At 42.9% G+C, this 18,748-nt stretch overlaps 1 protein-coding gene across 1 annotated transcript in view; it reads left to right on the top strand.

Moving 5' to 3' along the window:
- Positions 1 to 10,963, top strand: part of LOC146687067 (solute carrier organic anion transporter family member 5A1-like) — a 39,529-nt gene extending 28,566 nt beyond the window's left edge. The window contains exons 5-9 of the mRNA XM_085439566.1: positions 1,600 to 1,798; positions 4,958 to 5,117; positions 7,067 to 7,311; positions 8,863 to 8,927; positions 9,533 to 10,963. Of these exons, the coding sequence (XP_085295692.1) occupies positions 1,600 to 1,798; positions 4,958 to 5,117; positions 7,067 to 7,311; positions 8,863 to 8,927; positions 9,533 to 10,059 (1,196 nt within the window). The 3' untranslated portion in view covers positions 10,060 to 10,963. The remainder of the gene's footprint in view (positions 1 to 1,599; positions 1,799 to 4,957; positions 5,118 to 7,066; positions 7,312 to 8,862; positions 8,928 to 9,532) is intronic.
- The last annotated feature ends 7,785 nt before the right edge of the window (positions 10,964 to 18,748 follow it).

The raw sequence follows: 18,748 nt of genomic DNA, 5'->3' as shown, positions 1-18,748 counted from the left end.
CACACTATAAATGTGTGCTGTCATGGCAATGCAAGGCTGCCCGGAGGCGGATGTTGTTGTGATCGCTGCGTTTTCTTTAGGATCTCATTGAAGAGAAAGCGATAGCTGCAGTGGCCACAGCTACACAGTGTGCCGCCGATTTGATCTGTGAAAGTCCAGCTTGAAAGCGAGCTGAGGCTTGAACGATAAACATATGCTTTGCTCACAGAGAAAATCATCTCTGGCCCTTAGTCCAGATAATTTACCTGCCTCATCAAACGTATTGTAACTATAGAAACAAAGTGAAGTGGGTCATACTCTGAAACGCACACACGGTAAAAAGAAAAAGTGAATTCCCCACAATGTGCAGCCGCAGGTTTAATTGCTACAGGATTAGTTTATATTGACTTCATTACCGTGGTGAATTTATGGCCACTTGGTGGCAGAAAAGCAGCACAACCAAACTGAATTACCACGTCTAGTTTTTATGGCTAATGAGTCTGCAACACGCAGCGTCCTCAAAGACTCAAATATGAAGTAAAATTTCAAAGACAAATATTGCAGTTTCTTTAAAGGCTACGGAGCCCCCCAGGGGACATGGGAGAAAAAAAAATTAGGGAGGAAAAAAAAATTAGGGAGAAAAAAAAATTAAGACGGACTTTTGCGAGATCTCGCAAAAGTATTGCGAGCGCTCGCAAAAGTATTGCGAGATCTCGCAAAACTCCAACAATGGCGGCAGCTACTTAGTTGTAATATTACTCTTTCTGGGTCACAAAATACACTTTTAAGATATTTTGAGGCGTGAATGTAGTTGTGTAAACGTCAGATACCTGCTCGGTTTACAAGACATCACATATTTGCAAAAGTGCTCCGACGTTTTTGGAGATCTGACACCCACTAGCTCGAAGGTAACGGGAGGTCGAGACCTACTACAGCCGGGAGGAATACCGCTTTCCCGGCACATCGTGCCTCGACCTCCCGGTCGGCTTCGAGCTGGCGGCCACTAGCTCGAAGCTAACGGGAAGTCGAGACCTACTACAGCCGGGAGGAACACCGCTTTCCCGGCACATCGTGCCTCGACCTCCCGGTCTGCTTCGAGCTGGCGGCCTCCGAAGAATGCGGCTAAAACTTTTGCGAGATCTCGCAATACTTTTGCGAGCGCTCGCAAAAGTCCGTCTTAATTTTTTTTTTTCTCCCTAATTTTTTTTTTTCCTCCCTAATTTTTTTTTCCTCCCTAATTTTTTTTCTCCCATGTCCCCTGGGGGGCTCCGTATAATACGACCCCTTTTTTCCTCCAGTGAATTATCAGAAAGCAGGTCAACAGACAGAGTCCCAGTTCATTTGTCTGTTCCTCTTTGTCACAGATCTTGAATTGCTGCCGTTTTGGTATTGAAGCTTTGAAAAATCCCATAATAGAAAAGAGTCTTTGTTACTTTGTTATCTTCTGTATTGATGAAGCTGTGAGGCCCCACCTCCATTTGCCTCATTATAAACTTTTCATAGTATAAAGGTAAAAGTTTCTGTGGCTGCAAGTTATTGTAATCTGCTGATCCTGAGAGGTACGGGTAAGACTTTTTTCCACATTTGATTATTTCTGTTTGCTTGTCTTTGTCTCTTCAGGTGTGATTATTGTACCCAGTGCCGGCGTGGGGATCGTCCTGGGCGGCTACATCATTAAGAAGCTAAAGCTGGGCGCTCGCGAGTCGGCCAAGCTGGCCATGATCTGCAGCGGCGTGTCCCTGCTCTGCTTCTCCACGCTGTTCATCGTGGGCTGTGAGAGCATCAACCTCGGAGGGATCAACATCCCCTACACCACCGGGTAAGGAGAAGCTGGGCGGGTGAAACCCGGGGAGGTGGTGGGTCGTGCTGCATCACAGCTGACGAGGAAGACCGACGTCACTTCGGCGTCAATGCCACTTCATTCATGTCTGAATTGAGTCTTTACACTGGGTCTGTGTGTGCTGTTCCTGCAGTGATGTGGTTGTGGAGGATGTAGAGAAACACTCAAAGGATGGAGGAGACAAAGACGAAGCTAAGAATAAACAGACAGAAGTAAAAGAAAATCAGACTGACTGAGGAGGAGGGTTAAAGAAACTGAGTAATGAAAGCGGCTGAAAGAGTGAAGTCAGCCAAATAGTTCATCTGGTCGTTTAAACACATGTAATCTGTTCCTGCCACTTTTCTCAGCCTTATTTCGTGTCCAACTTTGTGTAATGTTGACCTCGGCCCTGTTTTTATGAGCATCATCTTCGAGCCTCAAAAACATGAGAGGCAGCATCCTCCCTACCTGGATAATACAAAGTCTTACAGTTCACGTAACGTCCAACTGAAGGATGCACGCATAGTCGGTGGCACTAGCATTTGTCACTTGGACCAGAGTGGATCCTAGAAACGTCTTTAAGACTAACAGATGTTTAAGACCTCTGCCAGAAAACAATGGCGATGTCACGTGATCCGAAGGCTTATGCTGCCTTCCTTGTACCTCACAGGTTATAGGTCGGATTTGGAAAAACGGGCGGTGACTTGCTCTGAAGATGGAGCCATTCAGCCATCAGTGCAGCGCCTGAGTACAGCACAGTGTATATATTTTTTCTCAGTCTAATAATACAGCTGTAGCACGTTCACTGATAGAATCCAGTCGGTTCTCTGTATAAGACTTTTTTGCCTAGCTGCAAATACTGTGTGAACAGTGAACACAAAGTTCAGCAGTTATACTTCCAACTTTGCACTTGAGATAGAAAGCAGCATTAACTCAGTCGGTGTCCAGACTGAAAAGTACATCGTGGTTATAATATCATTATAGGCCCTGCTGCTTGCACTGACAGTGGCTGGTGTTGTAAGCAGGCTATAAATAGTTTAGTTTGCTTGTTTGCTAATGTTGCTGACATGGTACTGTAATGAAATGGTGCCTTCATGTGTCTTAAAGATGATCAACCAAACCTGGAGGGCTGGCTGATTGTGAAATGCTCTCTGAATGATTTCATTCAGCCCAGTTTGTCACTTATAACAGACTGTAACCATAAACCTCTGCTTTTCACTGTAAAGGGCATCTGCAGCTATTTCAGTACTGACTTCCAGTGACACAAAAATACATTTGTTACCTACAATCACATGAAGCAGAAAGTTTTCCCCTATTTCTTTTCTTCTAATTGTTTCCTGTCACCCGACTGACGTATCAGTGACGTCTGCTCCAAACTGGTCTGTTTGTTCGATCTTAAAAATTTAGAAAATGTCAGAAAAAATTGGCTTCACGGTTTTCCAGGTGACATTTTCAAAGAGCTTGTTTTATCTGACATACAAAAAGTCAAAACTCTTTCATTAAAAAAGGTAGAAAAAAACCTCATGAACCTCAGGAATGTGTTGGTTTCTCAGCGTTATTATCTGTTCATTTCCTGTACTGCATTTTTTAGCATTATTCTTATTCAGAGAAACAGAATAACTTCTTGGCTGTTATTTATTTATTTATTTATTTACTAGGAAACCTTGGTGGGCATATCCTCCAGCTTTATAACTATATAGCCTTTATAACAGCTAGATGGTTACTGAAGACAATTAGCAGCAGGTTTATTTGTTGACAACATAATAGGAAAAAAAGAGATTTTATCCTTCAGAATAAAATATTTGGCTAATTTTCTTAAAATGTTATAGCTGCTGTAAACCGAACAAACTCAAATCTTTGACATGAAGCCATAATAAAACATCTTTTCCCCTGCAATCATCCCACACAGTTCTGAAGTTCATTTTTAGTCATGTTTTTAGAGGCGGCACAAGTTTTTGGCCAGATCTGCTCCATTCAAGTCTGCAGTTTCATCAACCTGATAGCCCTTAGTTGTTTTTTTCAGCACCTCCCCTGGTGTCGTTCTTTTGCTTCTCCTTCCAGATGTAAACTTGGAATCCTGACTCTTTCCCTTAAACCGCAGACATCCGTTTGCCGACTGCAGCGTGGCCTTTCTCCTGTTTAATCATTTCCCGGTCTGACCGAGTAGGTGGTAGTTTTCATCACCCCATCTGTGGCTCATGTCAGGGAGGAAGCGAATGTTCGGATGAGTGCAGGATAACAGATAACGAGCCAGTGAACGGAGGCGTTTTCTTTTGCACAAAGCGTCCCTGAGAGCGATTACATGGCAACCGTGGAAAATGTCCAAGGACAGCTTGGAAGAGAGGATCTTTGGCTGCGTGCCCTCTCTGTTTTCTCTCTCGTTTGTCCCTCTGGTCTTTTTTTATTTCCCTCTGTGAGTCTGTCTGTCCCTTTCGCCCTCCACTCTTCATGTTTAATTCTTTTCGATTCCCTCCCTTCTGTCTCCTTTTCCTCGTCCTCTCTCTGCTTTTTCCTCTTGTTCGTCTGTTGTGTTTTGATGACAGCTGCGTCCATCCAACCCTACTGCTTAACTTGTTGTGAACAAAATAGATCAGGACGTGCCAGCTTGGCACAAACTTTTACATGGACGAAGGAAAGAAGAAATGATTCGTTTTTCTACGTCTAGGACCAAGGCCACTGTGACCTGAAAACAGCTTGTTTTGCCCATAACTTAAGAATTCTAGTTTTTCTTTTTGGCTTTTCCCAAACACGTCAAATCGTCTGAGTGTTCAGTGAATTTCTTTATCTGTCAGATTTCTCTGAAGAAGATTTGTAACTTTTTCCTCACGCAGTGTCATCATTACTAAATAAAATAATGGAGAAATGTACCGAAAGTGCTCATTGAAAAGCTGTGATGACTTTTCCATCAGCCTGAGCTTTACTTTGATGCTGCTTATCAGTAATGTGTTAGACAAGCAGTCACTATGCGGATCAATGCGAGCAAGAAATGAGCTTTTACACAGTGTTTAGTGTAATGATGTCGCCTGTTAACAGACTGAATTTGACTTAATGCCACTAAGTGCTGGGATTAATTTGTTTTCAGTGTTGAACACTCAGAAGTGGAATAGCTTTAAAGGAAAATAACAGTCTAATTAAAAAGGTTCTGTTTTCTCCCTTCAGACCTACACTCACTATGACGCAGAGGAACCTGACCGGAGGCTGTAATGTGAACTGCGGCTGTAAAATCCACGAGTACGCTCCGGTCTGCGGCTCTGATGGCATCACATATTTTAACCCCTGCCTAGCTGGCTGTGGCAGCGTGGCCAACGACAGCACTGGGGTAAGAGGCCACGATACCTGTGTCTTATTTTTTTTAAATGTTGACACTAAAACATCTTAAATTCAGTCTAAGATGTATTTTAAATGTTTTGTTTCACTATTTTCTGCCCACGGCACGTGGTTTTCTCAGCTTGACTGTTGCTATTTTCAGCTCATGCAGCTCCGTCCTCTCATCCACAGGCAGGTCGCGGCAGATGGCCGCACCCCCCTGAGCCCGGTTCCTCCTGGAGAATACTTCCTGTTAAAAGGGAGTTTTTCCTTCCCACTGTCACCAAGTGCTCGCTCATGTTAACTGGGATTTTTTTTCTGTATTATTTTAGCAATTTACCTTAAAATATAAAGCGTGTTGTTGTGATTTAGCGCTACATAAATAAAACTGAATTAAATTAAAGGATCAATAAGCTCATAGCAGAATTGCTACTCCACCTACAGCATTGGTCCAAATTTAATCAAACTAGCACAAACTAAAGGTCACGTATGTCATTTTTACTGGCAACAACCTCTGAACTGTGATGGAGTTTGGTGATGTTCTCAAACAGTCATGTTTGCTGGGTTAGCTTCTTTAAACCATTCAGCTTCTTTTTAAAATTAGAAACAGGTTCTAATTTGGTATATTAACTGATGTAGAAATTCTATTTTTCTGTTCTTTTCAAATTAATAATTGCATTTAGACAGTGTTCTTGAACTTAACTGTTACTTTATAAATTATTTCGAAGTGAGATGGAAGAAGGTCTTAGTTTAGATGTGCTTTTCCCTCAATATTCATTTTAAAAGGATCCTCAGTTTAACTTGTTTGAACTTGTAAACACTACGGGGTAGTAGTAACCTGGACGCTATCCTGGCGTTGTATATGTGTGATTTCAAGGCCAAAAACCAGAAGATTTTAATAATTTTGGCAAAAGAAGCAAAATGTTACCAAAAAGTTCCGTTTAATTCATTTTGTTGTTATTATACAAGCAAAGCCAACACAATGATATATGCAGTATTAATATGTAGGTGCAGCGCAACACAACACAGTAATGACACGACACAGTAACATAATAGAAAAGCAAAAACATAAAATGATATAAAAGCGGATAAAATAAATAAAAAAAATCATGTAGATTAATATAAAGAAAATAAAATAGCAGATTAGTGACTTATAGGTAATCTGTTGTTACTGATAAAGTGTCAGAGTGTGGCAGGTTCTGATCCAGTGATTATGTGTGTTACAGTGTGTGACTGAGTTCAGTGCTTATGGTGCACATGATTGGAGAGACAGATTTACAGGCCGGGAACAAAAAAATCTGTTCCTGAGCCTTACAGTGTGAGACACTGGTACTGTTTCACACTCAGTGGGGGATCAATGTTGAAAGGGGGAGTGGGGTCATAGTTCATGTTACACGCATGCAAGGTAAAGCGTTTCAGGTAGCAGTCTTTAACGGCATGTAGCGGGTGCCAACAGGACGCTCTGTTGGTTTCACTAACTGCTGCAGGTGCAGTGATTGTACCAAGCTGTTGTGCAAGATGTTACCGTGCAGTGGTAGAAGCTGTCCAGATGGAGCCTTTTCAATCTCCTCAGGCAGTGGAGGCATTGTTGTTGCTTATCAGGAAGTATATAGAGACCATGTCAGGTCCCCAGAGGCATAGAGACCAAGGAACTGAAAGCTCGTTATGTTCTCAGCTTTACCCTGTTGTAGGTGGGGCTCTGTCTACCTTTTTTGGACTTTCTATAACATTAAGATCAAGGTTTTTGTTTGAGTCAGCAGATGCTGGATCTGCCCTCTGTAGGCCATGTCGTCATTATTAGACGGAGGCACTCGGATAGGTTTGAAAGAGTAATAAAAGGCCTTTATTTTCCCAGTGCTAAAGACATTCTCACTTCTTTTTAGCAGTTACATTAATGTCTAAAGTAATAACATTATGAACCATGTATCTAAACTTCCATACGTATCTTCATTTGCCCTCCAGATCCGAAACTACTCCGACTGCGCCTGCGTTCAGAGCCGGCAGGTCATCACGCCGTCGACTGGCAGTCAGGGCAGCAACCAGCTGCAGCTCGTCATCGTCAAGACCTACCTGAACGAGAACGGCTACGCCGTATCGGGGAAGTGCGACCGCACCTGCAATACGCTCATCCCCTTCCTCATCTTTCTCTTCATCGTCACGCTCATCACTGCTTGCGCTCAGCCCTCCGCCATCATTGTCACCCTCAGGTACGCCTTTATGAATCACTCACTGTGAGGAGGATGGGATGTCAATGTTTTGTTCCAACTAAAAGTCGTCAGCCTCTTTGGTTTTTAAGTACCGGTAACTGCCTCTCTGCAGACCAGGTGTTCTTATCACCTTTCTGAGAAAAAAAGAAACAATTTTCTATTTTTGTAGGAAATGAGTTTTCAAAAATAATCAAAAGTGGTGGAAAAGTTGAAGAAACTTTACTGACTGTAGACAAACTGTGAGAGTAAAGGCGACACTGTTGACTTACTGGTTGATCTACATTCCCTCTCTTACCTTATGGACAGCTGGCCTGCAAGGAGCCAGTTGAGATGGTTTAGGCATATGAACAGGATGCCTCACGAGCGCCTCCTAGGTGAGGTGTTTTGGGCATTTCCCATTGGGAGAAGACCCCTGGGATAGTACTGGGATAGTGCTGGCTTGGGAATGCCTCAGTATTCTTCCCAGATCAGCTGGAGAGGTCTGGGCATCTCTTATTAGACTGATGATGTGACGATGAATTTGAACGTGAACATTTCTTCTTTCATCCAAGTGGCAGTACTATCAAACTGTGATTTCCAAACTTTATCAACTCAATTCCCACAAAGTCTTTGAACTGATTTGTCTGATGGAAATGTATGTATTTGATAGATATTTCTGAACATTCGACAAATAAAAATGTTAACATCATTAAAGGATTCAGGCATGGGGCCATTTTCGATTTAAAAATGGATAAGTGGGTCTTTGTTAAGTAGATTTGTATCACGCAGTAGGACAGTCAAGTAAGATGAACATAATAAAGCCAAAAACACAGATATTTGTTGTGAATGAGCAGAATTGTTGCTGAATCACGTCTAAGCTGATCAAGTCTGCCGGCATCAGTCTTGTTATCTTTATCTGATAACAAAGCTCTCCTGCTCTCATCCAAACATGGTGACGTCTGTGTGCAGAGTCAGCAAACTTTAGAGTTTTATCAGAGTCGACTGGTGAATCCCCGCCCTTTTAATGTCCCTGTAACCCACTAAGATTAAAGGTAATTTGGCTAATGCTTGAAAAAAAGCTGTAAACATAAACATGGTTATGTGCCGTCTGTGGTGAAAACACTCTTAGCCAAGTCCACAGATCAGTTCCCATCCATTTGGTTCATTTTTACTTTTGCTTTTTTTTTTTAAGAATTAACCGTTTTATTTTTCATAAATATGGCCGTGAAGCTTTTCGTTTCTTTGGAGGATTTTATTGCATATTACAGACCAAGAGGTTGCACAACAGGCATGGATGGTGAATATTTATTCGAGTTGTGAAGTTTGACTGTGTGTGGTCTCAGAAATGTTTTAGATGCAGGCACGATGCTTGGAAATAAATCTACATTCACGGAAACACAGAGTTGTGTGTTGTTATCACTGAACAAACACTTAAAATTTCAATTTTCATTGAACAAACACTTAATTTTAGCGATTCAACTGTAATATTTAACATTAGCTTAGGCAGTTGCTTTATTTGGTTCTATCATCCTCTGTTTCTGCCTTCCTCAGTCACCTGTCTGTGTGTTGCAGGTCTGTAGCGGAGCAGGAGCGGCCGTTCGCTCTGGGAATGCAGTTTGTCCTCCTCAGGACTCTCGGTGAGTAGAACCGGAAAGCACAGAGCTGCTCGTCTTGTTTTATTTTTCCATGAAATTAAATAGAAAAGCAGAATATCAGCAGTGTTATTTGTGGAGCTCGATGGAGAGATGGGCTCACTGCTTGTAAACACTCGGTGCCTCCTGACTCACGAGATGTTTTACAGATTTTTAAAAAGTGGCAGTTATCCTGAATGAGGAGGAGTCAAAGGAGGTGAATAATATTTGATGCATGTTCAGGGAGCTGCTGTCAGTGTAAGTTATTTAGAGGACAGTTAGAAACTGTGTTTGGGGTTAATCAGGTGGTGAGGATTATGAAATTTATGAAATCCAGGATGGCACTTCTCATCTTGTGCTGCAGTTTCTCACAGCAGCTCCTGCAGCTTTATTAGTGTCTCACCTCAATGAGACAGCTGAGAGCTCACGTCTGTTCTGGGTTTTTTTTTTGTTTAGTTTGTTTTTTTTACCTCCCTTGACCTCTTCTTTCCCTGTTTTCTCTTCCATGTCATCGTTTTTTTCTTTCTTTCTGCTCTTTCCATCTCCTTTTCTGTCCACTCTCTCGTTCTTTGCCCCGCCTGATTTCTTCTTCTTCTCTTTTTTTTACTCAGCCTACATCCCGACTCCCATTTATTTCGGGGCCGTCATCGACACCACCTGCATGTTGTGGCAGCAGGACTGCGGCGTCCACGGCTCCTGCTGGGAGTACGACGTCACTTCTCTGCGCTTCGTGTACTTCGGCCTCGCTGCTAGCCTCAAGTTCCTTGGCTTCTTCTTCATCTTCCTCACCTGGTACTCCATTAAGTACAAAGAGGAGCGGGTAGAGCGCTGGCTCAAGCGCCACCTGTCGCCCGTCGACACCGTGGGCAGCCTCGTCTGCCACCCCGGCGGCCACAAGGGCCACGCCCGCACCCGATCCTGTCCCGTAAATATCCCTCGAACCGACCCCAACGCTCTGCCTGCTAATGCACCGCCGCGCGCCGGCACCCTGAACCGTGGCGTTAGCACCCAGAGCTGCCCCGGCCAGGAGCTGAAAGCAATAACTCCTCCTCCGGCAGCCGCGGCTGCACCTTCACCCGCAGCGGCGCCCAGCCCCGCACCTGCCCAATCACTGGAACACGTCTCAGTCCGAGTCTGAGCTCCAGATCGGGGCCAGGCGACGAGGCAGGTCTCTTCCACTGACATCTTGTTTCTCCAGTCAGCTGGGTTTTTAGCCGCTGTCAGGAACACCAGTCACAACACGGATGTCCCGCTCGCATCTCAAATCTCTGATTAGCTGGTGAAACACTGGTAAACTACGTGGACCGAAAACCTTCAGGTAGACCTCCACTTTGTCCAGACCAGGTGGAAATCTCTGCTCGGTTCATTGAAATGCAAATGGAAGCTTGGTTTCCTTTGAGATGGAAGACAGTTCATCGCTTATAAGCCCCCACCTCCACACTCCACCTTGGCAATGTGTGCCTTCTGTCACCACGATCCTCACATTAATAGTACAAAACACACTGGAAGCCCCTCACACACAGACTGGTCACCTTGTAGGAGTCACCTGAACAGATACCTCAGCTTCGCTAACCTCTCCCTTCAGCTTCACCGTCGCCTCACGTCTGCGTGCTTCATCCTCATTTGCGATTTTCTTTTGAGCCATTTTTGTTCTTGTATCAGCGCTTTCACTGGAAAAAAAAGAAAAACCTTTGGAAATGTGACACACAACCGTTAAAGAACTGGAAACCGATGGCATGGTGCTATGTGAAAAACAGCGTCCTTTTTTAAAATCTTTTTTTTTTAAAAAGAAAAAACCCAACAGGTCACTGGGCTAAGCAGCTTGGCATGCACAGAATGCCTTCCTCTTCGATGCAAGGCCTTTTGTTGCTCCCCTGACACAATGACACGCAGTATTACTGCTGAAAGTCGGATTGTTTTGGCTTTTTCCAGCTCCATACAATGCATCCATACATCCGGGCCTCCGACTGGCACCCTGTGATAAGCAGCTTAACCTGGGAAGAAAAAAAAAAAAAAGAGGATCGGCATTTTCCTCCTGACCACATTCCCGGCGAGCCAGCGGCGGATTCTCCGAATAAACGACTGGAAGAACGAGGAAAGAAACGGACTACATTTCAGGCTCAGTGACTTCCGTCCACTTTACTAACAGCAACTCTAACATTTGTACTCAACATGTAGGATGGCGAGTAGTCGACCATCACGTAGAGGTCATAGTGTAGTCATCTGTTCCCTTTGTCTGCTCCAGAAATGAAAGCGGCGTCTGCAGATGGAAACTGTATGAATGCACCTTGATGGTTTAATATGAAACACTAGTCCTGGTGTATTATGGGTAATGACCTGCTCGTCTGCCAGAATGTGATGTGTGTTGCGTTTGATAGGTGTAAGTCGCAGCCAAGTGAGGAAAAAATAAGAAAATAAGGCATCAGTTTGCAGAATGGTTAGGTTGTTTATTGAGAAAGTAGAGAAAAGGTCACAGATTCCTGATGGAGTGCAGCTAATGATCGTTTTCTTTGATCTAAAAAAAAAGTCAAACAATGTAAATCAACAGTTTTTCTGAGCTCAAATTTTTTTGTTCAACCCCGAAACCCAAAGATGTTTTTAGCAATATGAAAAACCGAAACGCTTAACCTATCAAATGTGCAAGTCCAATTAGGCTCATTTCCAGCTCTACTGTTTTACTCTTGGACTCGACTAGAGTAGCTTTGCATGACTCACAGTTTAAAATAATCCTCTTTTAACTCATACAGGCCTTTGTTCAGTCCCTCAATTCGTCTACTGTCCCAAACAAGCTCTTTTAATATTTTACACCAGTGGTTCTTAAACATTTTCAGGCCTGATCCTGTTTTCACCTGTCACTAAACCATCTTTTGTCAATTACTAACAACAAACGTAGGGTCTTGATCTAGAGTCAATGCAAGAGCATAGAAAAAAAAGTACCACTGCTTTAAACCTGCTTTCTTCTGGTTGGCTGCCCCTCACAAACAGTAGGTTTGAGCAGGAGGGGGTGGGGCTTTGGTCTCACACCCAGAGTGGTGTTGCCTGAGATGACAATAGTAGGGACTTCCCAGCTCACTCACTTAAATATTCACCATTAAAACAGCAGACATTTAAAGTAAGGATAACAGCTCGACTTTAAAAGACGTGAAGCGCCAGTTTGAACCTCAGACGTTGTTTTTTCTTTTGGCAGTTTGGTGTAACAGATTTAGTCGTTAAAGGTCAGAATAAATTTTGCTCCATTTATTATGACATTTAAAAAATATAACATTAAACTCAGCAGCAGTCGTTTTTTGGTAGACGTTTTCTGATCGTGTTCTGTGAAGGAAAAGTTGCACAACTGCTACTAAATGCACTGAAAAGCAAGCAGTCACCGTATTTGGAAAGTTTTCAACAAGAAGCCTCAACAAAAATAAGTAAAAATGACCAATCTGAAGAAAACACAACCCAATAACAGAAAAATTAGACCTTTTTTTTTCTTGTTTGTTTTGATTTCAAAAGTAACAGTTAAGTCATATATTTAAAGCTTGTTTTAAAATTAGTTAGTGGTTAAAGTAGTTAAATTTTTGATTTAGCAGCCCAGTGGAAGCAAATAAACACCATCACTTTTATGTTTTTAATTCTACTTTACACTAAACAAACTGTGGAACTGAAGTGATTCTTAACAGTGATGAAAGCTCAAAAAGTAACAAGTTTAATTCCTAAAATGTTTTAATAGTTTTGCAATAAATGAATAGTATTAGTAAAAGTAAATCAATAACATTTGTCGGACACTGTCAGTGCGCACAGTGATGGGACAAACTTTTTGATCCCGAAAACAATTTTGCTCCAAATTTTTTGGATTCTTTTAAATCCAGAGATTACATTTACAAAGGAAATATTTTTGAACCTGTACCACCATGTAAGCCATGTTTGTGTTTTGTACATAAACAGTTGGATGAGGATTTGCTTCCACTGTGGCTGCAGGCCAAAACTTTTCTCCTCAGTCTAGAAACCTTGAGGGCATTTCTGAGCTTTAGGAACAGAAATATAAATTTAGATCAGTGTCAGAGCTTCTTTCCTCTTGGCTCTCTGTTTACAGCTCGTTACACATCCGTGTTTGTTTTTCCCTCTGAAAACTCAAACCTCACAAAAACACTGTGTTTGGATGTCGAGGTGCGATGCCCGTGGAGGCTCGATGTTACATGTGCTCTTACTGTACACGCGCAGTTTCATCGATCGCTGTCCTGTGAGGACACCTGCTGGGCAGATGTGTACCAGCCGTCCGACACACACATCATGTCCCAAACCAACCGAAGAGAAAGACGATCAATACTTGTTACATGCGAGACAGAGAACAAGAACCAAAACAGTATTTTTGTGTGTCGACAGCACGGTTGGTGCCTCATTTTGTCCCGGTGTTTTTACTTTTGAGACCTCAGATAAAAGCAGCTCTGATATTTAATGCTGAGCATTCAAACTGGGCAAACTTTAAAATGAGATGCCTGACCATCACTCCTGAACCCCAGAAAGTTTACACTCATTTAAAGCCACCTGTTTCATTTGCTGCACGGTTTGAGCTCCAGCAGGTGAAGGACAATTTTTAAACCGTTTTCTGGCGGTTAACCTCTTTCACCAAACTAATAAAAACGTAATAAAAGCAGCTATTTAAGCAGTAAGACTTCAGACAGATACCAACAGGTCGACTTGGGCTGTATTTTTATGCATTCATCAAAGATTCAGTAAAAGGACTCGATGTTACAGTCCCTGACAATGCATTGCTTTAAATGGAGAAAATCTTGAGTGATGGCTGTTATGAGGAAAAGCAGCCCAGAAACTTGACCAGCGGCACACATCGTTGTGTGCCTAAACTTTCGTTCTTTTACCCAAGCTAGTCTGCCCTTTTTCCTTGGTTAGATTTAAAGAATTTGAGTTTAACTATTTTGAATTTTAAAGGTTTGAGCAAGTCTAGGCATACCTGTAAAAAGAGAACAGTTGCTCATACGTTTACGTTATATGTGCATTATTGACACAGTATTGTCACTTCATTGTAATCGTCAATACACGGTTATCATGAAACTCATAACAGCCAACAAACAATCGATCAGTCGACCCTTGTTTTTGTTTACAGTTACTGCATTAATATTATTATTATTATCATTATTATTATTGTTTTACACGTGCTTCCTATTTTGTTCCCCTCAGAGAGTCGCGGTGCATCTTGTGCAGCAATAGGATAAAAAAATAAAATTCAAGCTAGAATATTTCAAGATGAGGCGCGTGCTGGAGCTGATGACTGACTGGTGAGCTTTAAGGGTTCAGTGATGTTAAAAAAGATTCTTGTTTTAATTAAAGTGATTATCATGGTTGAACAGGTTAGAGCTCATGTCTGATGCAATAACATGTTTCTGTAATGTTAGAGTGACAATAATCACACACAAGAAACGTCGTTGGGACAAAAAAGAAAACGCACCACTTCTCAGTAAATGGAAGGAAAACTTGACGCACGATTCCAGTAGAGAAAGTAGAGTAGAATCAAATTTCAGCACATCATTCCATTTTCATGTACAGCGAGAACAACTAATACAAATCTCACCCGTGTCCGTCTGTGTCGTGTTAGAGATGCTCGTCCATCCGTTTAACATTTAACAACCAGAACATCTGCTGTTTCAGTTTGTCCATGCAGCGCTGCGGTTTAGCTGCAGGCGGCGCTGTTTCACGTCTCAAACGCCACTGGGGGGATGAACTGCTGACACCAGTATTTCTTGATGGCTGGCTTTTTTTTCCCTTTTTGATACCACACAAAAAGAAAATGGGAAGTTTTTGTTTAACAGGAGGAAAAGGTGCGTTTATTGGGGACTATTTTTCATGGCGGATTAGTCAACCTGTTACTTTTGGGGCAGCACAGTGATGCATGTGGGAGTGGGTCTGTGCTCATGGTAATAAAGGAACATTTCAGTCGTCTTTGGACAGCGGTGCAGTGCTGTTAGGAGGAAGTTTGTGGCTTTCTGGGTGTCGTACAAGCTTAATAAACCTTGTAATGAGGCACACAGGAAGCCTCCTAATCACACACCTGGACCACCTGATGCACTGATAGATATTCTGTAATCTTTATAATGAAGCTGAAAGCTTTTTAAGGGGTTCAAAGGTCCAGAAATTCTCACTTCTCATTTTAGCCGCACATAACCAGCCGTGCAGGTGGTGTCAGTATTTCATCCTCCGGCTTCAGGATTTTACCACATCGAGTCGTTTACCTCCGTGTGTTGCTTCATATGTGGCATCATTTCCAGACTGTGACTACAGACAAAGACTGAATCTTTACGAGCTCCTTCAGGCAGATGTAGGTTTTACCTTCTTCTTCTTCTTCTTCTTCTTTTTTTTTAAAGAAAAAAAACAATCAGTATTGTATTTATTTCCAAACAGTGTTTTTGAATGACTGAACGATCGCACTGATGAGAGGCAACATGTAGATTTGTGGATGCACTGTTTACAGATGCCTTGGTTACTTGACTTCTGTCAATAAAAATGTGAAGAAAAAAATTAATAAAAGAGAATTACAGAAACTGCTGCTTTGTGTTTCTTCTTCTGTCTGCAGTCGTTTATCTGCCGCGTTCCCTCCAGCTGGTTTATCTTAACAGGAATTGAAACACAGAAGAATAACAATAAAAAACAACCCAATGAGCACATGTGGTTTTATACATTTCTTATATGTTAGATTTCTGTGGTTTGCAGTTCTTTAGATGTTATTCTGGGTTCTTTTGTGACCTGGATGAGTCACTGGTAGCTTCTTGGAAAGTTCACCTCTCCATTGTTCACTGGAGCCCCAAAGCCTTACAAACATCTGCAGACTAATAGATGCCAATAACTTTGTAATTGTTCTCATAAGTGTTCTTGAGCGTCTTTACATCGTGGTGTGATGTTTGTTTTTCTGAGCTTTCAGCCTGCTTCACTTTGACAGACAGGTTCTGTTTGAGTGATTTCTGGATTTCTAACGAAATCATCATTTATAAAACACTTTTTTACTTACTTGGGTTATTTTTTTTATCTAATATTAAAATTAGTTTGATCTTAAAATACAGGCCATATTAAAGAGAAATGGAAACTAGAACTAAATATTATTATCACTGATAATGTATGGGAAGAGATGTGTAAAACTTGTCACAAGGGAACAAGTAGTCAATTATGGAGAGTTTGACTGGAAATTAAAAATTTAGATTTTTTTAATACACCGCTTGTTATCTCCTCATATTGTAAGGAACCCAATGCAGAACTATGTTGGAGAAAATGTGGGGGAATAGGAGACGATTCACATATCTTTTGGGACTGTCCAATAATTCAAGGTTTCTGGATAAGAATCAAAGAAGAAACAGAGAAAATCAACCCTTACGTTGGGTGAGTGCTGAGTGTTTGTATATGTGTGCGTGAGGGTGGGAATGCATGTTTGTGTCTGTGTGTGCCTGTTTGTCTGTGTCTATATGTCAGGTCGGGTCTTAGACTCCACCTCTCTGGGAACTCCCAGGCCCTCCAAGGCCTGTCTCCCCTCACCACACTCCTTGCCGGTGACTGATGGGTTGGTGCATTGGTGGTTCTTGGTGTCATGGGCTGGGCATTCAGGTATGTACCGGCTCACTCCCGGTGGCTACCTGGCGGGGCCTGGCGCCTGTTGCTCGGTCAGGCCTCCTCCGGGGTGCGGGGGGCCCTCGGGCCTCGGGCCTCTGGGCCTGCAGCTCGGTTCACTCTGGCACAGCTGGCTGCCGGCAGAGCCGGCAGGCACGCTGGTGCAGCCCCCTCTAGCTTCTGCTCTGTGGCTACTGGGTGACGTCTCGTCTGGGGATCCTCAGGCCTTCCCATGAGGGTGGCACGGATGCCCCTCCCGTGGTCCTCCTTGGGCTCTCGCACTCTGAGGCCTCTGGATGTCTGGGGCCTGGATCTCCTCCATGCCTGCTTCATGCCCTGGGGGACGGGGCTATGGCTCGCTACATCCTCTTGCAGACCATTACATGTGGAAACCATTTGATGTTATCAGGGCCCTGGCTCTTGTTCACATTAACTGTATGAAAGGCCTTTTGGACATCGCTGAGTTCAGTGATGAAGTGTTGAGTATCTTTCAGTTTCTGTTTCAGTTCAGAAGAACTAAAACGAGCATCAAGCATATTCAAATCTCTGTCTGGCTTAAAACCGTCTACAATGATCTGACTGCTGCTCTGGGGATTTTGAAACCCTGATATGGTTTTCATACAAGTCCAGGCAGACCCAAAATTTTTTGCAGCAAATTTTCTTTCAAGAAGGTTTTTGTAGATCTGTTTTGCTTTCAAGAGCTGGATTTTCAAGTCTTTGGTGACTGCCTGAAAGTCAGTAACAGCCCCCTCTTTAAAAGCCTGTCTCTTTTTCCTTAAACAGGATTTGATGCATTTGGTGACCCATGGCTTATTGTTAGGGTACACTTTAGCACGCTTAAGGGGTATAATCATGTCTTTACAAAACCTGCATATGAGCTAACATCCACCAAAGCATCAAGACTGAATAAAAACTTCCCAATCTGTCAATTGAAAACATTCCTGCAAGGTAAGCACAGATTCTTCTGACCACATGATTGATTGATGATAACATAATTTTTTCACCCCCCAAAAATTCATGTTCAAAGCAACATATCAGCCCGATATCACACAGAACTGTCACATGACATCAAACACAAGCTGTCAGCTCTGCAGAGTGGGCAATCATAGTGAAGCAGTTCATTATAAGCTGCAGACTCAAGCTGCTCTTCATATATTTGCCCACCAGATGTCACCAAAGAGGACTGTGATGAAAGCTTCGAGTAATGAACCGTTTTTCATTACAAGCTTGGCCAACTGACTACAATCTACAATAAACTAATATGGCTTTTCGAGGGAGTCACGTGGTACGCCCGCCCAAGATGGCAGCTTAAGTTGGAGACGCGCACTCCTCTTCCCCCGAAACCTCGTTAAAAATAGGTCAGAGCCGGTCATTTGTCTTATTTGGGATCTGCCCTGGTAAATTCAGTGGAAGGAGTCAGAAGAATCATTACGTTTTACGCAACGATTCGATTATGCCGCGAGGAAAAACACACAACACTCAGGCTACTTCACTAACTACTATGGCGGAGACACCTGATGGAGTCGATGCCAGGTGTCCTTCCCAAGATGGTGTGGCGGCCGAGCTGACTTCTATAAGATCTCTGCTTGAGCAGGTAGCACAAGACATGACGGCGGTGAAAGGTGGTATCGAGTCTCTCAAGGAAGCTGTGAACAGTTTGGGTGTGAGAGTGGATGAAACAGAGACAAGAATTTCTCGATTGGAGGACGAAGAGGCTAAAGCCAGCTCAATATGTAAGATCTTGAAGATACAGAACCAGCGGCTGCAGGAAAAAGTAATGGCGCTTGAGGGTTCCTCACGGCGCCAGAATATTAGAATATCGGGTATTAGAGAAGGATCCGAAGGTAGTAATATTGAGGATTACGTGAAGAATCTGCTGTCTGAGGCTCTGGACATTGAGATGGGAGATTACTACGAAATAGATAGAATCCATCGAGTGGGGCCAGCTTTTCCGAAGCCCACTGCGGACTCCAGACCGAGACACATTATTGTTCGCTTCCTACGGGATAAAGCCAAGATGTCCGTGCTGGCGGCTGCCAGAAAAAAGGGGCAGATCGTTTGGAAAGGCATGAGAGTTCTTTTTTTCCAGGATTACGCTCAGGAGGTACAAGAAAAACGCAGGAAGTTTGATGAGGTGCGCCGCTTGTTGCAACAGTACAAGATTGGCTATTCTCTTCGTTTTCCGGCTGTTATGACTTTTTCAGTGGATAACCAGTATCATCAGTTTTCCAACCCAG

The sequence above is a fragment of the Copadichromis virginalis genome, linkage group LG18, assembly GCF_057382275.1.
Source record: "Copadichromis virginalis isolate Kocher_CV1m ecotype Utaka linkage group LG18, C_Virginalis_male_GT1.1, whole genome shotgun sequence".
Lineage (NCBI taxonomy): Eukaryota > Metazoa > Chordata > Actinopteri > Cichliformes > Cichlidae > Copadichromis > Copadichromis virginalis.
The sequence above is the reverse complement of the archived record's forward strand: the minus strand, read 5'-3'. Positions and strand labels throughout refer to the sequence as shown.